General features: G+C 35.5%; 1 protein-coding gene across 1 annotated transcript; it reads right to left on the bottom strand.

The window, feature by feature from the left end:
- Positions 1-563: 563 nt before the first annotated feature.
- On the bottom strand, positions 564-1,511 carry LOC119537941 (olfactory receptor 8H1-like). Its single transcript, XM_037840580.1, has one exon. It carries the CDS (start codon positions 1,509-1,511, stop codon positions 564-566), a length of 948 nt encoding a protein of 315 aa, XP_037696508.1.
- Between the last annotated feature and the right edge of the window lie 23,878 nt (positions 1,512-25,389).

Here is a 25,389-nt window from a genome sequence, read left to right on the forward strand (position 1 = left end):
ATTTTGCAAGACTATAATTAGCCTGATGAAATAACTCTATGGATTTGGAAATATTGTTTTTCTTTTATAGTTAAGGAAACTGATGCTTAAACTTTCAGAGACTGACCAAGGGAAAGTCTGCCTAAGAGCTGGCAGATCCATACATGTACAGCTGGATTGTCCAGTCCAAAGCAGCACTCTTTACAATGGTGCTGTTTCTTTTCTACAGAATAAATGGAATGAGTTTCAAACCTGATCTCCATAATGAAATTCTCCAAAATTGAAACATGCATGAGGATTTCTATGATACAGTTTGAAAGATGACACCACATTTTTTTCATAATAGTTGCCCTTAAAAACACATATATTTAGACCACAGGTATGGTATATATTTCATGGCTTCCAATTATTATGAAAATTTCTAAACATGTTCTTGGGAATATTCTAGATCATGTGTGGTGATGTAGTGGATGGCTCAACAGAAATGCAAATTAATTGAAGGGTGTTAATATTTTTAGAGAAAGATCAAGTAAATACCCAATGAGAAAGAAAGAAAAGAAAACCTTGAATATTCAGCATCACTCTCATTTCAATTTCCTGGAGCCCTCTTTCTTGTGCATGACTCTAATGAGAGCATTTTTCACTTCTTTGTTCCTAAGGCTATAAATGAGTGGATTCAGCATGGGGATCACTATAGTATAAAACACAGAGGCCACCTGATCCTTTCCAAAGGAGTAAGACTTAGTTGGTTTTAAATAAGTAAAAATTGTTGTGCCATAAAAGATGGTGACTCCCAGGAGGTGGGAGGCACAAGTAGAGAAGGCTTTGCACTTTCCTGTAGTGGAATTAATTTTCAGGATAGTGGACAGAATGGATACATAGGACAAAGAGACTGTGATAAGAGACACCATTATTGTGGAACCAGCAAGAATGAATATCATGATTTCAATGTCACGAATGTCAGTGCAAGACAGGGCTAAAATTGGGGCTGTGTCACAGAAAAAGTGGTGGATTACATTAGATTTGCAGAAAAGCAAACTGTTCATGCAAAGAACATTGACCAAGGAGTCAGTAAATCCAATCATGTAGGACCCCATGATGAGGCCACAGCAGAGCCTCTTGGACATAACAACAGGGTAATGAAGAGGGTTGCAGATAGCTACATAGCGGTCATAGGCCATTGAAGAGAGAAGGAAACACTCAGTGGCAGCCAAGAAGACAAAAAAATACAACTGAGTGAAGCAGCCCAAGAATGAAATATAACTGGTGGAAGTCAGTAAGTTCTCTAAGGTTTTAGGTGTGATGACTGTTGAATAACAGAGGTCAAGAAATGACAGGTGACTGAGGAAAAAATACATGGGGGTGTGAAGCTGGGGATCCAGGTGAATTATCAGTATCATCCCTGCATTCCCCAGCACAGTAATCATATATATGAGGAGAAATACCATAAAGAGGACCTGCTGGATCTCTTCAGATTCTGTCAATCCTTTAAGGATGAAGTCAGACACATTTGTGTTATTCCTGCTTTCCATAGCATTCAACTGTTATGAACTGTTGAGAAATCAAAGGTGATACTTGGCATGACTTCAAAAAGTTTTTATGTTTACATGAATGAGCCTGCATTTTAAAAATTTATAATAAAGAATAGTTTGCACAATGTGACTTAAAAATTCTTACTTTGATTGCCAAATGTAAATTGAGTATAAAACACTATTTACATTTTATACAGTAGAATCTCATATATATTGAATTACTAGATGAAATTAGAGTGTTATAAATTCTTCCCTTTATTAACACAATTCTCCAGATGAAAATGTCATTTCATACCTATTACTATTGTTTCCATTTTTTAGATGAGGAAAAGGGCACAGAAAGTTAAATAAACTTATCCAGGGTCATAACAATTAAGTGTTGGCTCTATGATTCTACAGAAATTGATTGAATTCAGAAAGCTTGTTCATCACATTATACCCTATTTACAATTAGTTTCAGAAAAAAGTAAACATATTTAATGTAAGTATGTAGTGAATATGAAAGTTTCAATGTATCATTTTCTGTTCTTTTGTATCCAATATTACGTAATGCCAATGACTGGTAAGAAATTAAATCCTAGGCCACTTTACTGATTGCATTAATATTACATACCTAATATTAATATTAATTTTCAAAAGATAACAATACATTTTTAACTTGATTATTTAAAATCAAATTTCTTCCAAATATTATATTTTCAATATATGTACATTGCTGGTACATTCTGATTCCACAAATTCTATATTGCCATTTCAACAAATCCTGGCATTATTTAGGTAAAACCTAAATTATTTGTCTATGGATATGGATATTCTTCTAATAGCCTCATTTTATTTGATCAAATCAAAAACCTTCTAACTTAGAGAATAATAACATACTTACCCTGAGTCAAAGGTAAAAGACTTCAAGTATGACATGTCTAAAAATGTGACATCAAGTTTTTTCCCACATATACAATATGTAAATCATTGAAGGAACTGCAAATTTCTATGACATAACATTTGTTTTCTTGGCGATAAGTAATTTTTAAATTTTTGTACAGGCATTTTTGTTTAAATCTGAGGTAAAATATATCAACCCCCAAATTTTGTTCAGATCCTGGTCAAATGGAAAGAGCCCTTGAAATTATGTCTCACAAACATACCAAGGACCCTCTGCGAACCAAAGCAGAGCAGAGTATTCCTGCCTTTCCCCCTGCTAATGCCAAGGCATCTCTTATACTGAGGATTGCTATGCCCCATGCAGCCATTTCTGGGACCAATTTCCAAAGAGATTATGTGGCATATTTCCAGAGAGTAATGCATCAATATTATGTTTGAATCAAAGAGTTTCTTCTGTCTTAGAAGACACATAATTTGACAATGATTTTTTGGTATTCTTTTGAGGTCTTGTAATATTTGACTGTGTAATAAAGAAGGTAGTTTTTTAGAGAAATACTTAATTATCCTGTGGCTGAAAGCCCAGCTCATTAACCACCAGGGATGAAATGGCACATTTTTCATCATGAAATATATTTATGTTTAAAAGTGTGACCATATCATGGGGTAAACTTTTGTTCATTACACATTTGTTCATAATACAGCAAAATTCAAAGAAGAAAATGAAAATTCTTCATAATTGTAAATCTTGACATGCTTTTTCTTGCAATTATTTTCCTTTATGCATAGCTAATTATTTATATGTATACTTATGGGTTCACATAATTTTTATCATGCTATATTTTCAGTAACATCTAGATTTTTCACTAAATATTCATAATGCTCCTTGACCTCAGTTATATTAGACTTTTTTAAAACTCATAATTTCATGTATTTTGCATTGGCTGGTGCAGCATAACAGTTCTTTAGGAGTATGAACCAGCTGATGAATGGGGATTTTTGAGGTATCACAAGGAAAATATTGTGTAATTTCTCCATTCGGCTTTGGCAGTTTCAACCAGTTCATTGACACAGCAGATTTATTGCTGTATTCATCCAAAAAAAAAATGTTTCTGCAACTTATTTTTTAGTGTTCTTTGCTAATATTTTATTATAATAAACAAGGAAGAAAAGAAGAAAGTAAAAATGATTGCTGAGATGTGAAAGAATTTGTAATTAATGGCAAAAAAATCGCTTCCTCTCTATATAAAATCAGCTCAAATGATTTCTTGTGAATCTTGCAAATATTAATGTATTGATATAAATTTTCATGTAGATTTGGAAGTAACTTTTACATGTAAAACTGTTTATACTCCAAAATTTCAGGAGGGAATTTGTTGGTATGGATTGAGGTCTCATAAAATAATGTATTTTATAATTGAGATAAGATTATATTTGAACTTTCAGGAGTATAATTCTTCTCTTCATCAAAAATTTAGTGATACTGTGCCACACTTAATTGGAGATGAAAAAGTTAGCATAATTTATTTCACAATTGGTGACCTTGGAATTTAAGCCAAATGAGAGACTAATGGAGATTTTACTTTTCAATGTCATACGAATAGGGACAGCTTATAACTTGCAAAATCACTAGGAGTGAGCTTTTTACTTGCTTTTTTTTTTTACCCAACATTGTAGCCAATTTTCATAGTCACTGAGTGAAATTTTGAGTAATGTAATAAAGGTTGAAGAGAGAATAATTTATAAAACTAATTTTATAACTAATCTATTTATCTGAATCTTTGTTGCTGGGATTTCAATAGATTATATTTACTAGTAACATGTTTTTTGCAGAATATTGGGAGTGAGAAACAGAAAGGAACTGACTTCCTTTTCTTAGATTTCAATGCAGTTAACTCTTTATCCCTGAAACTTATTCAATACCATTATTTATTTAAAAATCTATTGCTGTCTTTAATATTGTCAAAGTTTACTTTATGTGTTTTGAAGCTCTGTTAAGAATTTTTATATTTTACTGAAAAATTGTCTTTATAGTTATATTATACTTTTATATGTTCTCCTCATTTTTATATTTTATTGACTCAAATTATTCAAACTATGGGAACTCTTTGGTAAAAATAGAGACAATAAAATTTTCACAATAACTTTACATAAAGCACTGCACAACATTCATCAATACACACAGAATAATACAGGAATGCTCAGAATCCTCAGTGAGGAAATTAACTGTATGAATCTTCATAGTTCTTCATTTTAGAACAAAACTATGTTTATAAATATTTAAAATATTTCCTAGGTTCTTGCCACATATTAACATTTGTATTTCAGCATCTTGACACCAGTATACAAATGTGGAACTTTTATAACTTTATGTCTCCAGAATACAGAGGTCTACTTCTTCTAATACAGCTATATTTTCACAATAGCTTAGTATTTTTATATATTTGTATTCACAGGGTATATATTTATTTAATCAAACTAACCAGTTTCTTATAAACACCATATAGCTGAGTTTACATTTAATTGAATAAATTACTCTGTCTTTTAATTGTAGTGGCTCATGTATTTACTTTTAAAATAATTGTTGATGTGTGATTTTCAATTTATGTCATCCATTTTTGGACTTCTGATCTCTTTCCTGGCTTCCTTTGGGTTAATAAAATATTTATTATTAAATTTTATTCCCTTTATTGTATTGTTTCCACCATACCTCATTTTGTTGTATTTCCAGTGATTTCTCTAGGGGATAAAATTTGCATCCTTAAATTATTTCAGTTCATTTTAAATTATTTTGTAGCCTCCAGTCATTCAAGAAGGCAACATAGTCACTCCAAGTTTCTATTTGCCCACAGAATCTTTGCAAAACTAACCAAACCTGACAGAGCCGCTTCCTTAAACTCCAGAAAACAGTTAAAGGCTAACTGTAACTTGGAAAGTGCTGAATAAAGAAAATACAACTTGAAACTGGTAGGAGAAGCTTGCTTCTTGCCCACCCACTCTAAGGCACTGTTAGGAGCAGACTTACACTCTCATTGTTGGTCCCTGGCTCTGTTCTCGTGGAAGAAGCATATTCTCTAGGTACATCTGGGGTTCATGTATGTTGGTTCCCATCCATCCAGAAGCAATCTGCAAGACTGATCTAAAACATTCATCTCTGAATAGCTTTCCCAGAATTTTCACTGCACACTGAAGAAGCTCTTGGACAGCTGAAGTAAAGTAAGAAACAATCATGAAGGAGGCTTGGAGTAAAGGATCCCTGGTTTTAAGAAACACAATACAGGACTTTAGAACTTGGAGGACATTCATTTGCCAATCAACAGGGGAATTTCTAAGACCATAAGCACCTCCACGGGACAAAACACAGGCTCAGAAAAGAAGCAGAGGATCCTACACTTTTGCCTATGCCTGATGTTCTTGACCTTGCACATCCTATTTGACTTGGGCTAATGTGCTTGACTGGAGGGCTAAACTCTGAAGGACAGCATGGTACAAAAGAACCAAATTTTGAAGACAGTTGAAGTATGATTTGCAGTGATTTGTCTGTTTTTGTTAGCTCCTATCACTCAAAGAGACATATGTCATACCACTATCTGGATATAAACCTATGAAACAGCTCAGGGACTAAATCCCATATTTCAAACAAAAAATATTATTATTTACAGTGTGCAACAAAAGTTTTTTGTTTTTTTGTTTTTTGTTTTTTGTTTTTAAGAAAAACAAAGAAAAGGAAATAATGACCCATCCAAAGGAAAAGGATAAAAGTCAGAAACTATCAATGAAGGAAACAGACTTTTGACATACTGGTCAAAGACATAAATTGGAAAAAAAATCCTCAATATGCTCTTGGAGGAAAAGGAAAATAAAGAAGGAATTAAAATATATCATAAAACATTGAATGAACAATAAGAGAACCTCAATAAAGATATAAAAGTGTAAAAGAAACCAAACAAAAAAACCAAAGTTGAATTACACCCTAAGAAATAAGAAATACTTTAGTGGGTTTCAAGGGTAGATTGAAGCTGGCAGAATAAAGAATCAGTGAACTATAAGATAAGACAGATGAAATGATTCAATCTCAGGAGAAGAAGTAAAAACACTGAAAAGAAATGAATAAAGTCTAAGCTATGTTACTGTGGTACACCATCAAGCATACTAATATATATCCAATGGGTGTCTCAGAAGAGAGAGTGGGTAAGAAGGAATATTCAAAGATATAATGGCAGAAAACCTCCCAAATTTACTAAAGACATGAAAGCACACATTAAAAAAACCCAATAACCCCAGAAATACAAACTTAAAGATTGTGTCCAAATATATTGTAGTCAAACTGTCAAATAAGAGGACAAGGAGAGAACTCTGAAACCTGCAAGAAAGAAAAACATGTTATGTAAAATGAAGTGCAGATTTCTCATCAGAAAAAATTGAGGGAAAAAGTCACTGGGAGAATATAGTTTACATGCTGAAAGAAAACAAAATAAACTGTCTTTAAAATGAGGGAGAAATTAGGACATACATCAGAAAAAGAAAAGCTGAGGGTCTTTGCCACCACTAGACCTACCCTAATGATGAATGAAAATGAAAATCTTTTCCTTGTCTTAGTTGCCATTTGTATATCTTCTTGGTGAAGTGCCTGTTCAAGTTTTTGTACATTTTTAATTGTTTTCCTTTCCTTTTATCTTCATATTATTAAGTTTTGAGAGCTATTTTTAAATTAAGGGTACATATTCTTTGTCAGCTAGCTGTTTGGCAAGTATTTTCTCCAGTTCTATGACTTGTTTACTCATTCCCTCCACAGTGTCTTTCACAGAGCAGATTTTAATATGTTGAAGTAGAATGTATCCAGTTTTCTTCTATGGCTCATGCATATTGTGTCTTATTTAAAAAATGGGACTAAACCATGGTCATATAGATGTTCTCCTATGTTTCCTTTAGAATTTTTGTGGTATTTGGCTTCACATTAATGTCTCAAGTCTATTTTGAGAGAAGTTTTATGTATGTTGCAAATGATGAGTTAATGTCTCCTTTTTCTGTTAAATGGCTATTCAATTTTTCAGCACCTTTTTTTTTTTTTTTTTTTTTGAAAGACTATACTTCCTCCATGGATATTCCTTGGCATATTTTTCAAAAATCTATTGACCATATGTACATTTCTGAAGCCTTAATTGGTTCCACTGATCTAGGAATTTATCTAATGGTGAAAAGATAAATCAGATTATATGAGTTCTCTAATTTTATTCTTTTTCAAATTTGTGTTGACTACTTTAGTTCTTTGGTTTGTATCTAAATTGTAGAATCAGTTTCCCAATTTCTCAAAATAAATTAAATTTTAATGGATGCTCCCTTGAAGCTATAGATTCATTTCAGATAATATTTATTTAATATATTGCTCCCACTTGGGCTGCCTATCACCATCATATTTCTCCATTCCTTTTTTCATCTTAATTCATATTCAATGGCCAATATTCCATATCTAAGTTAGAATTATGGGTTTGGGATCCAGCATCCATATGTTTCTCAAAAATTTTCCAAGAGTTCCTTATTAACATTACAAGTACTTGTCTGACCTCTAATATTCTAATGTTCTACCATACAGAATATTACAGTTATAGGTGTACTGCCCCACCTCTCCTGTTAATATATTTTATTCATAAGTTTAAAAGATTCATATCTTATCTACTTTTTAAAAAATTCTTAATGAGCTTAAACTCTCTCACAGTACTTAGAAATGTATCACTTGACTATTTAAATAAGAGCACAGTAATATTTGTAAATAATTATGAATTGTGTCACAGGATATGTTTTCATATTATTTAATTACAAACATGTTTATGGGAATTTTGAGAGAATTAAACAGGTTATATTCTTAGGAAGAAAAAACTGGATTTCAGGATTTGAAGTTACTAACCTAGTGGCACATAGCTAATAAGTTTAGAGCTAGATCTATGCATTGTATGATTTTATTTCTTTTCCAATCCTATTACATATGGATTTCCACTGAGAGTTCTTTTTTACCAGACATAAAAGTGTATTCATGTAATCATTTTTATCAAGCAGCTCATTGTCCCAGAAACACTCACTTGTTTGCCATGGGAAGAAAAGAATAACATCTTGTTGCTCTCCTGTCCCAGAAGAGAGTGTGCTTTTTCTTTCTCTTTGGGGCATCCTCTGTGGACTTCAAGAAAAGTTTGATAAACTGGTGTAAGAATCCAAACACACAGTATTCTTAGTGTGCCTTAATTAAGTGAGCAATACAGCCCCACAGGTAAAAAGAATTTTTTTTAATCACTTACACAATATTTTAGAAACTATATGCCTGAATTTCAAACTAGAGTATATGCTTTAATATTTAAATTAGAGATTGGGTGTTCTACTTAGAGTTATATTAAAAATTGAACAACATGCCTTTCACTGAACATAGCAGGGAACATAGGAAGGTCTGTCAACATATTTAGTTCAACAGATGTAAATTAGAAATTTGCTTTAATATTATTGATGAAAAACAATAGTCAGAAATAGGGACCCTAGAAGAAAAAGGACTACATTTTTACATCAGTTAAAATTTTAACATGAGAGATTTTTAACTTTCCACTGCCCATGGGGTATATGTCAACTCAAGATCATAATATATTTTTTGGATGGAGTAATATAAACACATTTTTAGCTACATTATTAGTTAATTGGTATAGAGGACATGTTAGGTTTTTGTTTGATTGTTTTAATTTCATGGTCAATTTTAGCTTGATGGCTACAACAAATATTTCCAACACGTGATATATTATTTTGTATTGTTTCTTTAGGGTAACATTCCAGAATGTTGGCAGGTCACAAAAGTATAGCAATATGGTCTTGTGGAAGTAGCTTAGATTGTCGAGTCAGAGAAATCTTGTCTTGAATGCTAGTTCTTCTGGTAACTGTGTGACTTTGGTCAAGTTGTGTTTCCAACTGGGTATAAGTTTTCTCATCTATCAGCCCAAACTGAAATATTTAATTTGCATGTTTCTGTGTAGATTATGTAAGTGATGTACAAAGAAATTCCTTACTTCTATTAGGTACTTAACATGCTTAATATGCTGTTGCTGCTATCAGAGCTTTCCTTCATCATAAACAGTGTTTGTTTAACTGTTCTCATGGTTGCCTGCTATTTTGTTTCCTTACTATATGATTGGAGGAAACAATGTTATTTGAGTCTTATACATTTATTATACTTTTTTCCTAATTCAGGATCTTATATATTTTTCTCTTGGTAGCCTCTGCCTCTTCTTAAGGTGAAACCAGCTACTTATAAACACAATCATTTTAATAGTACTGAAATATTTGTTAACAGATCTACCCCCTGAAGAGCAAATTGGATAAAATGGCTACAACCCAAACATACTTTTTTAATGTTTTCAGATCCTTATACTGATAAAGTTAATTTCTGTAGTGAGACTGGATTATTATAAAATATACTTTCATTTGTAAAACAGCATTTTGCTCTACAAACTAGATCAGAAATACTAAGAGATGCCACATTATTTTATTGTCAGGAATATAAAATTATTTTTCTGAGATATCCAAAAACAGAATGTGGTAACAGACATGAATTTGTTTCATTCCTAATAGCATAGAATATTGGTATTCATTGTGTGTAATCTCATAGAATGATATTTCATTCACTATATATTTAATATCAGATGACAAACAAGTTTATATTTTTTATTTCAAATTTTTAATTTGAAATAATTTCACAGTGACATGGCAATTGCAAAAATAATACAAACTTGATGCAGAGAACTCCAACATACACCCTTCACTCAATAACCATATACAGCAATTTTAACATTTTCCCTCATTTGCCATGTCATCCTATCTATTCCTATATTCATCATTTGCTAAACATTTGAAAGTAGGGTTGTATACTTCATGCTCCTCAAACACAGTATTTCCATGTAAATTTCCTAAAAACAAGGCTATTTATATGTCTAATCACCTTTAAGTACAGTTGATTAAGTCCAAGAAATTTAATATTACTATAAAGCTTACTGTATATGTTCTAGTTTTTTCATATGTTCCATTAATATACTTTGGAGTATATTTCTTTTCATTGTTAGATCCCATCTATGCTCATGTATTGCATTTAATTTTCATTGACTCTTTAGATACTCTTCTTTTTTTAATTGTGGAAACATATATAAAATATACACTTTCCCCTGTCAACCACTCCCAAGCATATATGTCATTGCAAATAATCATATTCACAATTTGTGGCACCCTCACCACCACCCAATACCAGAATTTTCCCATCACCTTAAAAAGGAATCATAAACCTATCATGCATTATCCCCCATTATTCTTCTATCCCCACCCCTGGTAACTGGTACTCTACTTCTTGTCCTTTTGAGTTTGTTTAGTCTAGCTATTTTATGTAAGTAGAATCACATCTCACTTATTTCTTCATGTCTGGCTTATCGCATTGAACATGATGTCTTCAAAGTTCTTCAGTGTAGCTGCATATATCAGAACTTCATTCCTTTATTAAGATTGAATAATATTCCACTGTATATATTTTTCACATTTAATTTATCCATTCACCTACTGATGGACATTTAGGATGCTCCCAACTTTTGGCTATTGTCTTCATAATACTGCTATGAACACTGCAACTCAAATATCTGTTCAAGTCCCTGCTTTTAATTATTTGGGTTACATATCTAGAAGTGAGATTGCCAGGTTAAATGGTAGTTCTAACTTTAACTTTTGAAAAAAATTAAGGAAGTTGTGGGTTTACAGAACAATCATGCATAAAATACAGGACTCCTATACACCACCCCACTACCAACAGTTGCATTGGTGTGGAAAATTTGTTATAATAGATGATAACACTTTATTTAATTTTAACATTTTTGAACAGTAGTTATATTTATTACAATTAATGAAAGATTTTTAAAATGGTACCATAACTATTGTCAATAGTTTAAATAGGGGTATTTTTCCCCATATTCCCAACCTATTATTATTTTTTCTCACGCAAATATTTATTTTGTTACTCATTTACCCATACACTGGATACAGGGAGTGTCATTTATATGGTTTTTACAATCATAGTCACATGATAAAAGCTATATAATTATACAATTATTATCAAAGATCAAGGCTACTGGATTACAGTTCAACAATTTCAGGTATTTCCTTCTGCTATTCAGATACACTAGAAACTAAAAAGAAATATTTATATAATGAGCCAGTAGTTATATTCATTTGTTAAATAAATCCTAATTTCTCAGTTATACCTCCTCCCTTTCATTTAATCATTCTCTCAATCTTCAGGGATATGTGGGCAATGACTCTTTTAGCTTTTTGTGCTGGAAAAGGGTGTCAACCTAAGGGGGTAGAGGAATGAAACTGGTTGATGATCTTGGAGAGACTGGCACCTCTCTGGGTGTCAGGGCTTATCTGGCATAGGAATTTTCTGGAAGCTTAAGTTTCTGAAAAAATAAACTTGCTAGATAAAACATTTATAGAGTCTTAGAGACCGGGTTTTCTTTAGGGTTTTTAGGAACACTGTTTTTGGGGCTTGGCATACTGTGGCAATTTGCAATATCTGGCTGAAGTTTGAATAAGAGCAACCTTTAGAATGACCTCTCAACTCTACTTGAAATCTCTCAGCCACTGAAACTTTATTTTGTTTCATTTTTTTCCCATTTTTGGTCAAGAAAACATACTCAAAACATGATGCCAGGGCCAGGTACATCCCTGAGAGTCATGTCCCACATTGCTAGGGAGACTTAAACCCCTGGGAATCATGTTCTACATAGTGGGAGGGTAGTGAGATAATTTGCAGAGTTGGCTTAAAGAGAGAGACTACATTTGAGCAACAGAAGAGGTTCTCTGTGGGTGATTCTTTGGCAAAAATATAAACAGGCTCAGCTTTACCATTGGAGAAATGTTTCATATGGGCAAGCCTCAAGATCAAGGACTTGGCTTATTTAATTGGGGGTCCCTAATACTTGAGAGAATATCAGGAATTCCCCTGATGGATAGGTTTAATAGTTTCACATGTTTTCTCCAGTCCCTCAAGGAGACTTTGAAAATACTTTTCTTTTTTTTTTATTTTCTGCTCCAAACACTCAGGAATGTATCAGAATATTACATTAACCTGTACAGAGTAACAAGATCTTATTCCCTATTCCAGGTTCCACACAATTAGGCTTATTAAATATACTGATAAAAGAGGTTAAATTAGATATTGTGCTACAGAAAATTTAAATTTTGGACAAAATAAACATCTCTTCCTTTGGTATCACACAGAAATTGGAGTTTTAAAATACAGACAATATCATCCTTTACCCTGTATTCTGATTTACCTTAGTCCTAATGAGATCCGCATCATTCATATCTCTAATTGAAATCTGATCTCTTTTTAAGCTTTTGTACCAGTTGCTTTTTGGAGTAATGCTGACTTTCAGAGCTGCAGGACTCTAACTCTGAAACTCAGATGTCACACAGATACCTAAAGTTCCAGGGAACTACCAGGTTATACACAAAGAACTCAGCATCTCATAATTTATAAATGATAGCTATAACTCAGTAATAGATGTGATTGCTTTAAGGGCTTACAATCTAGGAACATTTACAATGAAACTTATTGAACACTCTGTACCACTTAATCATCAACTGCCCTTTCCCTGCACACTTTCTGTCTCCTGATAATCTATGCTTTTGAATTCAACTCTGAGTTTGCTCATTATAATTGGTTTACATTAGTGAGACCATAAAATATTTGTCCTTTTGCTTCTAGCTTATTGCACACAACATAATGTTCTCAAGAGTCACTCATCTAGTTTCATGCCTCATTACTATAGTCCATTATATATTGTCTTTGTTACACTTAATGAAAGAATATTATAATGTAAATGTTAACTATAGACCCTAGTTTGGATTAATTGTATATTTTTCCATGAACCATCCCATTTTAACACATTACAATATTGACATTCATTTGTTCTCCCTCATGTAAAAACTTTTTTTATATTTTTTTCATTTAATCACCATTATTGCATACTCTACATTTTGCTAGCTAAACTTTTTATCCTCTGTATTTCTGACTGGTGTCATAACTGCCCCAAGACTTCCTCTTTCAACCATACTCACATTCAGCTTAGTTCATTTTACTTACAATATTGTGCTACTATCACACATTACTGTGCTATCCACTTCTGAATCTTTACAATCAACCTTGTTAAGCCTATACTCCTTCAGAATCAAATGACCAATCTCTACCTTCTTTCTAGGTCCTGATAGCCTGTGTTCTCAACTTCAGCTCTCCGAATTTGCTCATTACAGTTAGTTCATATTAGTGAGACAATACAGTAATTGTCTTTTTGTTACTGGCTTGTTTTTCTCAACATAATGTCCTCAATGTTCATCCATGTTGTTGCAGGCATCATGTCATTATTCCATCTTACAGCAGTATAATATTGCATCATATGTATATACCACAGTTTACTTATCCTTTCATCAGTTGATGGATATTTGGGCTGTTTCCATCTATTGGCAAATGTGAATAATGGAACTGTAAAAGTCAATGTGCAAAATGTCTGTTCACCTCTCTGCTTTCAGTTATTCTGAGTATATACCTAGTAATGGGATTGTTGGATTATATGACAGTTTTATACATAGCTTCCTGAGGAACTGCTAAACTGCCTGCTGCACCATTCTACATTCCCACCAACAGTGAATAAGTATTCCTATTTCTCCACATCCTCTCCAGCAATTTGTAGATTTCTGTTGTTTGTTTGTTTTGTTTTCTTTTGTTTTTTTTTTTGTTGTTGTTTTGAAAATGGACATTCTACTAGGAGCGTGATGATATATCCTTGTGGTTTTTATTTGATTTCCTCTAATAGCTAGAGAAGTTGAGCATCTTTTCATTTGCTTTTGATTTATTTGAATTTCCTCTCTGGAAAGGTGTCTATACATGTCTTTTGCCCATTTTTTAAATAGGTTGTGTGTCTTCTTGTTGTTGAGCTGTAGGATATCTTTATATATTCTGGGTATTGTACCCTTATCTGATATGTGGTTTCCAAGTACTGTCTCCCATTGAGTTGGCTCCCTTTTTACTTTCCTGACCAAGTACTTTAATGTGCAAAAGTATTCAGTTTTGTGGAGATCCCATTTATCTATTTCTTCTTTCATTGCTTGTGCTTTGGGTGTAAAGTCTAGAAAACCACCTTCTACCACATAATCTCTAATATATTTCCCTATATTGTCTTCTAAAAGTTTTATGTTCTTAAATCTAATGTTTATGTCTTTGATCCATTTTGAGTTAATTTTTATACAAGGTGTGAGTTTGGGATGCTTTTCATTATTTTGGATGTGTAACCAGTTCTCAAAGAAACATTTGATGAAGAGGTGGCTCTGTCCCAGTTGAGTAGGTTTGGCGGTTTTCTCAAAAATCAATTGTCCATAGATGAGAGTAGATGAGAGGGTCTATTTCTGAACACTCAAGTTGATTCCATTGGTCAGTATATATATCTTTATTCCAGTACCATGCTGTTTTGACAAATGTAGCTTTGTAATATGCCTTAAAGTCAGGTGGCATGAGACCTCCCATTTAATTTTTCTTTCTCAAGATATATTTAGTTATTAATGATACCCTTCCAAATAAATGTTATTATTATTGTTTTTTCCATTTCTGCAAAGTAATTTATTGGGAATTTAATTATATTTTGTTGAATCTATACATCACTTTGCATAGAATTGGCATCTTAACTATATTCAGTCTTCTGATCCATGAATACAGTATTTCTTATATTTAGGTCTTCTTTGATTTCTTTTTTCACCATTTTGTAGTTTTCTGTGTATAAGTCTTTCATGTCCTTGGTTAAATTTATTCCTAAATATTTGATTCTTTGGTTTGCTGCTGCAAATGGTTTTTTTCCTTAATTTCCCCCTCAGATTACTCATTATTAATGTATAGAGAAACTACTGATTTTTGCATGTTGATCTTATATCCTGCCACTTTGCTGTACTCATTTATTAGCTTTAGAAGCTTTGTTGTAGATTTTAGGGGAGTTTCTACATAAAAGATCATGTCATTTGAAAATAGTGAATTTTTTTTTTCCTTTCTCATTTGGATGCCTTTTATTTCTTTTCCTTGTCTAATTGCTCTAGCTAAAAATTCTAGCACAATGTTGAACTACAATGGTGACAGTGGGCATCCTTGTCTTGTTCCTGACCATAGAGGGAAAGCTTTTAATATTTCCCCATTAAGTATGATGTTAGCTGTGGACTTTTCATATATGACCTTTATCATGTTGAGAAAGTTTCCTTGTAGTTCCATCCCTTGAAATCTTTTCATCAAGAAAGAATGCTGTTAAAGGGGTGTAAATCTGCCTTGCAATGCAGGATATGACTGCCAGGGATGAGCCTGGACCCAGCATCATGGGATTGAGAAAATCTTGTTGACCTAAAGGGGGAAGCAAAATAAAATAAAGTTTCAGTGACTGAGAGATTTCAAAAGAAATTGAGAAATCACTCTGGAGGACATTCTTATGCACTATAAAGATATCCTTTTTTAGATTTTAGTGTATTGGTATAGCTGGAAATAAACATCTGAAACTATCAAACTGCAACCCAGTAGCCGTGATTCTTGAAGACAATTGTATAACTATTTAACTTACATGATGTGACTGTGTGATAGGGAAAACCTTGTGGCTCACACTGCCTTTATCCAGTGTATGAATGGATGAGTAGAAAAAATGAGGAAAAAAGCTAAACAAAATTAGGGTGGGATGATGGGATGATTTGGGTGTTCATTTTTACTTTTATCTTTTTATTCTTATTTTTATTCTTTCTGGTGTAAGCAAAATGTGCAAAAATAGATTGGTGTGATGAATGCACAACTATATGATGGTACTGTGAACAGTTAATTGTACACCATGGATGATTGTATGGTATGTGAATTATATCAATGAAACTGAATTTAAAAAGAAAAAGAGAGGATGCTGAATTTTCTCAAATATGTTTTATGCATCAATTAAGATGATCATGTGGTTTTTCCCCTTTGATTTTTTCATGTGGTGTACTAAATTGATTTTCTTGTGTTGAACCATCCTTGGATACGTGGCATAAAACTTACTTTTTGTGATGTATAATTCCTTCAGTGTGCTTCTGGATTTGATTTGCAAGTAGTTTGTTGAGGATTTCTGCATCTATATTCATTTAAGAGATCGAACTGTAATTTTCTTTTATTGTAGTATCTTTGTCTGACATTGGTATTAGGGTGATGGTGGCTTCATAGAGTGAATTACGCAGCTTTCCTTCCCCTTCAATTTCTTTGAAGTGTTTGATAATGATTTTTACTAATTCTTTCTTGGATGGATGGTAGAATTCATGGGTTGCCATCTGGTCCTCAAATTTTCTTTCTGGGGAGGTTTTTGATGACTGATTCAATCTCTATCCTTGTGATTGGTTTGTTAAGATCTTCTATTTCTTCTGAAGTCAATGTTGGTTGTTCATGCTTTTCTAGGAAGTTGTCTATTTTGTCTTAATTCTCTAGTTTGTTAGCATATAGTTGCTCAGAGTCTTCTCTCATTATCTCCTCTATACTCAGGGCCAGTAATTATGTCTCCCCTCCCATTTCTGATTTATTTACATTCTTTCTCTTTTTTCCTTTGTCTTCTTACCTAGGCATTCATCAATTTTGTTGATTTTCTCAAAGAACGAACTTCTGGTTTTCTTGATTCTCTCTTGTTTTCATCTTCTCAATTTCACTTATTTATGCTCTAATTTTTGTTATTTCTTTCCTTCTGTTTGCTTTGGCTTTATTTTGCTCTTCTTTCTCTAGTTCCCCCAGGAGTGCAGTAAAGTCCTCAATTTTGCTCTTTCCTCTTTGTTAATACAGGCATTTAGGACAAAAAATTTCCTTCTCAGCACTGCCTTTTCTACATCCCATAAGTTTTGATATGTTTGTTCTCATTTTCATTTGCCTCAAGATATTAATGATTTCTCTTGTAATTTCTTCTTTGGCCCACTGATTGTTTAAGAGGGTGTTGCTTAGCCTCCATATATTTTTGAATTTTCCAGCCCTCCACATGTTATTATTTTCCAACTTCATTCCATTATGATCCAAGAAAGTGTTTTGTATAGTATCAGTATTTTTTAATTTAGTGAGACCTGCTTTGTGACCCAACATGTGGTCTATCCTGGAGAACAGTCCATGAGGACTTGGGAGAAATGTGTATCCAGCTGTTGCAGGCTGCTACTTTCTATAAATGTCTGTTAAGTCTAGTTCATTTATCATAGTATTCAAGATCTCTGTTTCCATATTGATCTTCATTCTAGATTCTCTGTCAATTGATGAGAGTGGTTTATTGAAGTCTACAACTATTATTATAGAGGTTTCTACTTCTCCCTTCAGTTCAGACAGTATTTGCCTCATGTAGTTTGGGGCACTCTGGACTGGTTCATAAATATTTATGATTATTTTTTCCTTGATCAATTGTCCCTTTCATTAATACATTGTGTCCTTTGTCTTTTTTTTTATTTGTTTTATATTTGAAGTCTACCTTGTCTGATATTATTATAACTACCCCCACCCTTTTTTGGGTGTTTTTTGCATGAAATATCTTTTTTCCAACCCTTCACTTTCATCATATATTTGTCCTTGAGTCTAAAGTGAGTCTCTTGTAGACAATCTATAGATGGATCTTGTTTTTTATACATTCTTCAAGTCTATGTCTTATGATTGGGGAGTTTAATCCATTAACTTATAATGTTATTACTCTAAAGACAGTATTTTCTTCCACTATTTTGTCCTTTGAATTTTAGCTCTCACATCTTATGTTTTTCTCTCTTTTACCCTTTTAGTTACCCTTACTGTTAACCTTCATTTCTACACTCTTCTCCAAACCTCTCTCTCTTGTCTTTTCCTATCTGCCTGTAGCCCTCCCTTTACAGAAGTAAAACAGGTTCCTTGTTCATGAACACTCTCAGTGTCTGTTTATGTGTGAATATTTTCAACTCTCCCTCAAGAAGAGAGTTTTGGAAGAAGAGTTTTGCTGGACATAGAATTCTTGGTTGGCTGTCTTTCAGTATCTTAAATATATCATACCACTACATTCTTGCCTTCCTGGCTTCTGCTGAGAAATCCACACTTAGTCTTATGAAGTTTTCCTCATATGTGACGAATCACATTTCTCATGCTGCTTTCAGAATTCTCTCTTTGTCTTTGGCAATTGACAATCTTACTACTAAGTGTCTTGGAGTAGGTCTATTTTGATCTATTCTGTTTAGGGTATGCTGTGCTTCTGGGACCTGTAATTTTCTGTCTTTCATAAGAATTGGGAAATGTTCATGAATATTTCCTCAATTATCCTTTCTGCTCCTTTTCCTTTCTCCTTTCCTTCTGGGACACCCATAATATGTATATTCCTGCCTTTCATCTTGCATTCTATTCCCTGAGGCCCAGCTCATAATTTAACATTCTCTTCCCTGTCCTTTTCTTTGTAGGATTTCAGATGTTTTTTCCTGTATTTCACTAATCCTTCCTTCTGCTACTTCAATTCTACTATTGGATTTCTCCATTGTGTTTTTCATCTCTTCTTGTGCCTTTCATTACCATAAGTACTGCCATTTGTTTTTGCAAGTCTTTGAGGTCTTCTTTATGGTCACCCAGTTTCTTCTATATATCCTTTACTCCTTTGCCATATTTTCTAGCAATTGTTGATTTGATTTAGAAGACTTGTTTGAGCATCTCTAATTAGTGATTTCAACTCTTGTATCTTATTTGAAGTGTTAAATTTTTGCTTTGCCTGGGCAATATCTTCATGCTTTCTAATATAATTCTTGAAATTTTTGATGGTGCCTGATTATTTTGGAGGTTTTTTTCTGTCTTTTCCTTAGGGTTTTCTGTTGACTGGCTTTGTTCTCTAATTATTCTTTGACACTTTATTCAACTTATTCTCAATCTCTATTATAACTTCTGTTTAACTGATCAGGATTTTTCAGTTCTTCCTTTTCTGATTCCTGCCCTGTATATATGGAAGTTTTTGAGATTGCCGTTTTTGTGTGTGCAGTTGTTTCACTCCCATGAAAAAGCTCTCTCATCCCTCTTTCTCCTCAGGGAAGTTGATCAGCAGTTTGTTTTGTTTTGAAACACTCAATTTGTTACCTCTTGTAAATTTTACCTGGAAGTTCTGTACTGGGAAGAAGGTCTCCCCAGATAGGATCAACTCCAGTCAGATTCTCTCAGACTAGACAGACCCAGGACTCATTAAGGGAGTAATCAGTATCAAGGTCCCCTGGGAATGAGACCCAACAGTGTGCCAGTCTTTCTGTGAATCCTCTTAATTCTATGGTTTTCCTGTTCTTTCCATCAGATGAAGCTTGCCAGCTCACTGCTCTGCCTAGCCATAAAGTGGCACTGTGCCTTTAAATCTCAGCAGACCCTGTCCCTGCTAGGGACATGATTGAGACAAAAGCTGAGGCTGAAAGTGGGCTTAAACTGTTCTGATTTCCAGCTCCTGGGGTCTGAATTCTCTAAGTGCCAGTCACTGCCTGTTCTGGAACTTGCCCTCCCTCTTTTTTGGACATGGAGAGGAGCTTTCTTCAGCCCCCTGCTCCCTGTATGCTGGAAAAGTTACAGGACTCACAAGAAAATCCCCTCCCTTCCTGTTGGGGACATGTATGAGACAGTATGGGTTCAATTTTTTGTAGGTTGAAATTGTTGTGTATTTGAGACAGAGGCTGGGCTCTCCTTTTTCTAGCTTGAAACTCCTGCTGATATCCCAAAACTTGGTGTCCAAATTCTATGAATCAGAGCATCCACTTGAGCTGGGCCCTGACACGTCTTTTTCCTGGGGAAGGTAAGCCCTTTATAGAACTATACTCTTCACCTGATTAGTTACTTTTCTCTCAGTCATTCCTTAATTCCACTCAGAGAGAAAGTTTGTTCCCAGACCCAGTCCCCTGCCCCCTGGATTTGCCAATCAAGAACTGGAGTTGGTAACTGGCTCTATGTGCCCCTTTTCTTGGTGCACAGCTCTTTTCCAGTATTCTGAGCTCAGCCAACTTGAGAAAACTCTGGTTTTTTTTTGTTTGTTTTTTGTTTGTTTTTGTTTGTCTTTTTTTCTTTTCTTGTCAGCCCTGCCTCCTCCACACTGAGAGTGGTGCTAATATAGATCTCTGGGTTTCTTGTTTGAGTTGTAGACTTATCTGCCCTCTGAGCTTACATTCAGCTGTCCAAATATTTAAATCAAATCCACATTTGGAAGTTGGATAACTTCTCCTTCTCCTTGCTCCTAGTAGAGAGATCTTCTGTTTCCACTGGGGAGAGACCTGAATCAGCCTGCTGTGCCAGTAGGGGAGGGGAATCAGCCTCCATAGTGTGGAAGAGTTTTCTTACAGGTCTGTGCAGTGTTTCATCAATCTTGGCCATTTCACTCATTCCAGGCTGGTGCACAATGTGTGCCTGGTCACAGAAGTCTCACAAAAAGTTGTTCCACACAGGGTTCCTGGCTATTTACTGGCTGCACTTGAAGACAAGCTAAATTCCACACCTCTCTGCACTGCCATCTTGCCCCACTTCTATGAAAATGCATCATTTAAAGAGGAAATATTTAGCTTCTGGTTTGAGTCCCATTCATTGCTCAATGCTTTGATGAATAAAACTGAGGTATAATTCTTTTTATATATCTAAAAATTAAATCAGAAATTATATTTCAATTACTTGCATCCTACATATATATTGTGTAAACAAAAATTTAAAACAATTGTGACATTTTAATGTATCTCATAAATAAGTGCTCTGCAATGGCACCATGTTCCTGAAGTTGAATATGATATGCCTGAAAATTTGGGGCTATCTTAGTTTATTCTTTGGTTTGGGAGTATGAAGTTACTTTTCAAAGCTCATCTGTCATTTAGGGATAAACTTAAGATTTAAAACAGATTTAGAGGTTGTTAATCTTCCAAAATTGTTGTTTCAGACAAGCTTATGAAGCATAGAATTGTAATATTGCTGAAATTTCCATGGTGTATATTAGTCAAGATGTATTATAATGTATTCCTTTAGTAGAATACCTTTTAATAACATTTTTTGAAATTTCCTTGCATATTTTTACTTTCTTTCTCTGTGCTTCTTCCTATCTTCTGAATTCCAATTTTGTCTCTGACCATCTCAATCAAATATTTCTGAATGCATTCCATGGACTCTTGTAAAAGAGAACGATGAAGAGGTGAATGACAGTGGACAGAATGACAGAGAAAATGTGATGGTAGAGAGAAAGACAATGTAGAATGTTTCCTAAGAGAAATATATTTATTGTTGTGACCAAAATATATTAATACATATTTAAATTATTAATTAATACCATTATAGCCAGCCAAAGGAAATTAAAAATTATTAGAAAATTTGTTAGCATGTGCTCTCAGGAGACATGAATTGTCTGAATTTATTCAGAAATTTGAATTTAGCTTAATTGTCTATTTTTATTCTAGAATTTTCTGAGGTTCAAATAGAGCATTTTTTTTTTGTAAGCACACATTTATGAAACAATTTATTTTATGAATTAAAAATCTTTCACCTCGAACTGGGAAAGTAAAGACATTTTCCTTAATTCTCAATCCAGTAATTTTAAGCTGATTTGGTTCTTCTCTCTTTGACGTATGAACATCTCAATATGACAAAACCTTAGCTATTTCACAGGGATAAATCCTTTTTGTCACTGAATGCAAAACAGCCTAATGCATGGCTTATGCTCTGCTCCTTAAAAGTGAAGAAAATACAACTGCCAACTAATTAAAAATAAACACTTTGGTCTATGACATGGTGAAGAAAACAAAAAGTTACTCCTAAATGCAGTAGATCCTGAATTTAATGGTGTTCAAACATTAGGGCTTTCATTTTACATACAGATGCCACATTAACATTTTTTTGGTTTGTTTGTTTTAGTCGTGAACTATTCTTACTTCACATTTCACTAAATGAGAAATAGTCTGATGGCATGGAGAAAAATAACAGAAATCAAACTCTAAATTGTGGCAAATATCGTCATTTAATTCTTTTGGAAATAGCTTTTATAAGTTATTTTATTAGTGAACTTTAGGTGATTTTTAATTCATAGTTATTTTAGAGTCTACTTAAGAAAGTATAATGTATTAATGAAATGAGCATGATTTCTTCTTGATAGAAATATTTCTCAAAATCCAGCAGACTTTGCAGGGATAGTGAGCATATAAACAGAGACAAAACAGTAATGTCATTAATTTAAAATCTGAACAAAAATAATAGCATTACAACAAGGCGCAAAGGCCAAAAATAAGCAATTTATTGATAGATTTCAAGAAATGAAACTAAGAAATACGTATTGTGTTATTTTTGATGGCACACAAGTTGCATCTACCTCCTGAAACCTTCTGCTGCTCTTTTGTCACTGCTCCTGCAGGACTAATGGAATGGGATCCTTTTCAGGAAAGAGCAGAAAATTCTTTAGTATGAAAAGAAAGCCCCGAAAGACAAGATGAAGTGTAAGTTTCACTTATCCATTATTTAATTCATCTGGAAACATATTAAAATTAAAAAATTTTCACATTGTTTCTCATTCATATTTAGTAAAATCTTGTAAATGTGGTTGCTCCCATTTTATGATTATGACTATTAAAGAAAGGCATTTCATGCAAATTATTGTGGAAAGCCGCCTCCCGAATCGGGCCTAGCGTATGCGCTGCAGCCTGCTCTAGAGTTACCCCCGCCCATCGAGTGAGCCAAGATGGCGCCTGCATCCTGTTTCCGCATAGTGACGCATGTATCCGCCACCCGCTCCTACCAATCGAAATCCTGTATACGCGATACTAGCCTAGAAGCTTATTGGTTGTTAATTGTGTATAAAAGGTCTTACCCGGACGGGGTAGGGTGAGACAGCCCACAAGGAGCCGTGCCTGACGGCCACATCGAGGCTGCTCTCCCACGAGGCGCCGTGCCCCGTGTGGGAACCAGTAACACAGAATGTTCATCTAGCTGTAGTAAAGGGCTTGCTTTCACAACTGCCGTGTGGTTCGAGTCGTGATTCATGACCAGGTTAGTTCGCGCAGTCTGCATCTCTCTCTCTCCTTCCCTGTTTCCCCTCGCCGGCCGGGAACCGGGGACCGAGCGGGGCAGCGCCGGACAAGTGGTGGCCCGTACGGGGCAGCTCCTCCTCCTGCCTCGCTCTCGACGGTCCCTCTGTGAGGAGAGCAGCGCTGCGCGTCGAGCTTACGGCGGACTTCCCGCGCCTGATCAACGCGAGAAGGTGAGTGCGTCTTATTACATGATAATTAGGGCCCGTGGGTTTTCAGGTGACCCCGGGGGACTCGGAAGAGCTCTCCGAGTGACTGAAGTATAGTGCCGACTGCAATCATGGGGCAGTCCGGAAGTTCACCTCTCTTAGCTCCCTTAAAGAACCTTTTGAAACAACGGGGTATCTCGGTCAGGAAAAGCTCCCTTCAGTGTTTTCTTGATGATGTTGATACTTTTGCCCCTTGGTTTGCCTGCACCGGCAGCCTTAGCCTACCCTCTTGGATGAAGCTCGGTCGCGACATAGACCGAGCGCGCCAGACGGGCGTGTGTATGGACCCGATTCTAGTACCCATATGGGAGACCGTCCGTGCGGTCCTTGAACTAGAATCGGCTACCGGCCTAAGCCCGTCCTCTGTCTTGCAAGAAGCACGGTGCGCGCTCCAAGAAACCCAGTCAGTTTCGTCAGCGGACGGCTCCTGTAAGGGCAAACCGCCGGAGTCCAGTGACTCTGACTCAGAGTCAGATAGCGATACTGACGAGAAGGCGGAAGCATCCCCGCTAATTGAGTGGGAGGAGCCTCCCGCCACACCCGTGCGGCCTTCCGCCCCGCCAATGTCTACCGCTGCACCCCCAGGGACACCCCAGCTCCCAACTGACGCCTTGGGCGGTCCCACCAAAGGACCTCGCCGAGAGCTCCCTCTAGTGGCCATGCCCAGTAAATGTAATTATCCTTTGCTGCCAGACCCGGAAACCCCGATGGGTCGGTCAGGGGAGGGGCAACCTTTGCCGTACCCCCCGCCCGAGTATACAGGCCCTCAGGACCCTTTGCCATTAGGTAGTGGTGGGAGACATTTCTGGAGATGGAACCCTTTCACAACATTTAGACCTTTTGGCATGCTGGGTGGCTACCAGCCACTTGAGCCGCAGCCAGTCTCAGAAATGTACCCGGTTATTATCAATCCCCAAGGTGGCAATCGGCACGAATCATATGATTACAAACTATTGAGGGAATTGAGGCAGGCCGTCCATCAGTATGGCCCCAATGCCCCTTATACCTTGAACATGATCGAGAACCTCTCTGCTCTAAATCATACACCCGCAGATATTTTTCAGCTAGCCCGTGCTTGCTTGCCGTCAGGCCGATTCATAGATTGGAAAGCATGGTTTGAGGAGTTAGCTGAAGAGCAGGCCGCAAGGAATGCGGCGGGGAGACGTGGCGGGTGGAATGCTGACATGCTGTTGGGGAGAGGCGCCCATGCCCAGAACCAAACGGGTTTCCCACAAGAGGTCTATGCCCAGATCTTCCGCTGTTTTGTGGGTGCCTGGAAAAAGCTAACAGGTGAGGGAGAGGCTCAGGCCTCACTCAGCAATATACACCAAGGCCCCACAGAACCATTTGCGGATTTTGTAGCCAGGATGCAAACCGCAGCTGAGAGAATCTTCTCAGATCCAGGAGTAGCAGAGACTGTGGTTAAGCAAATGATTTTTGAGCAGTGCAACAAGGAGTGCAAAGTTATCCTGGCACAAAACAGAGCAAAAAATTTGACAGAGTGGGTCAGGCTCTGTAGAGATGCTGGCAGCCCTTTAACTAATGCAGGTCTAGCTGCCATGCTAGCCAGCTCCCTTCAGGTGGCTACAAAAAGCCCGAGAACCTTAGGGGCAAAGTCTAACGGGTGCTATGGCTGTGGCCAATCAGGGCACTTTAAGAGAGATTGTCCCAATAGACGTCAACCCCCTGCCACTCAA

The sequence above is a fragment of the Choloepus didactylus genome, chromosome 6 (genome assembly GCF_015220235.1).
Source record: "Choloepus didactylus isolate mChoDid1 chromosome 6, mChoDid1.pri, whole genome shotgun sequence".
Classification (NCBI taxonomy): Eukaryota; Metazoa; Chordata; class Mammalia; order Pilosa; family Megalonychidae; genus Choloepus; species Choloepus didactylus.

Excerpts from the sequence above, each read along its gene's own strand:
- LOC119537941 (XM_037840580.1), bottom strand. The coding sequence starts at position 1,511 with ATGGAAAGCAGGAATAACACAAATGTGTCTGACTTCATCCTTAAAGGA.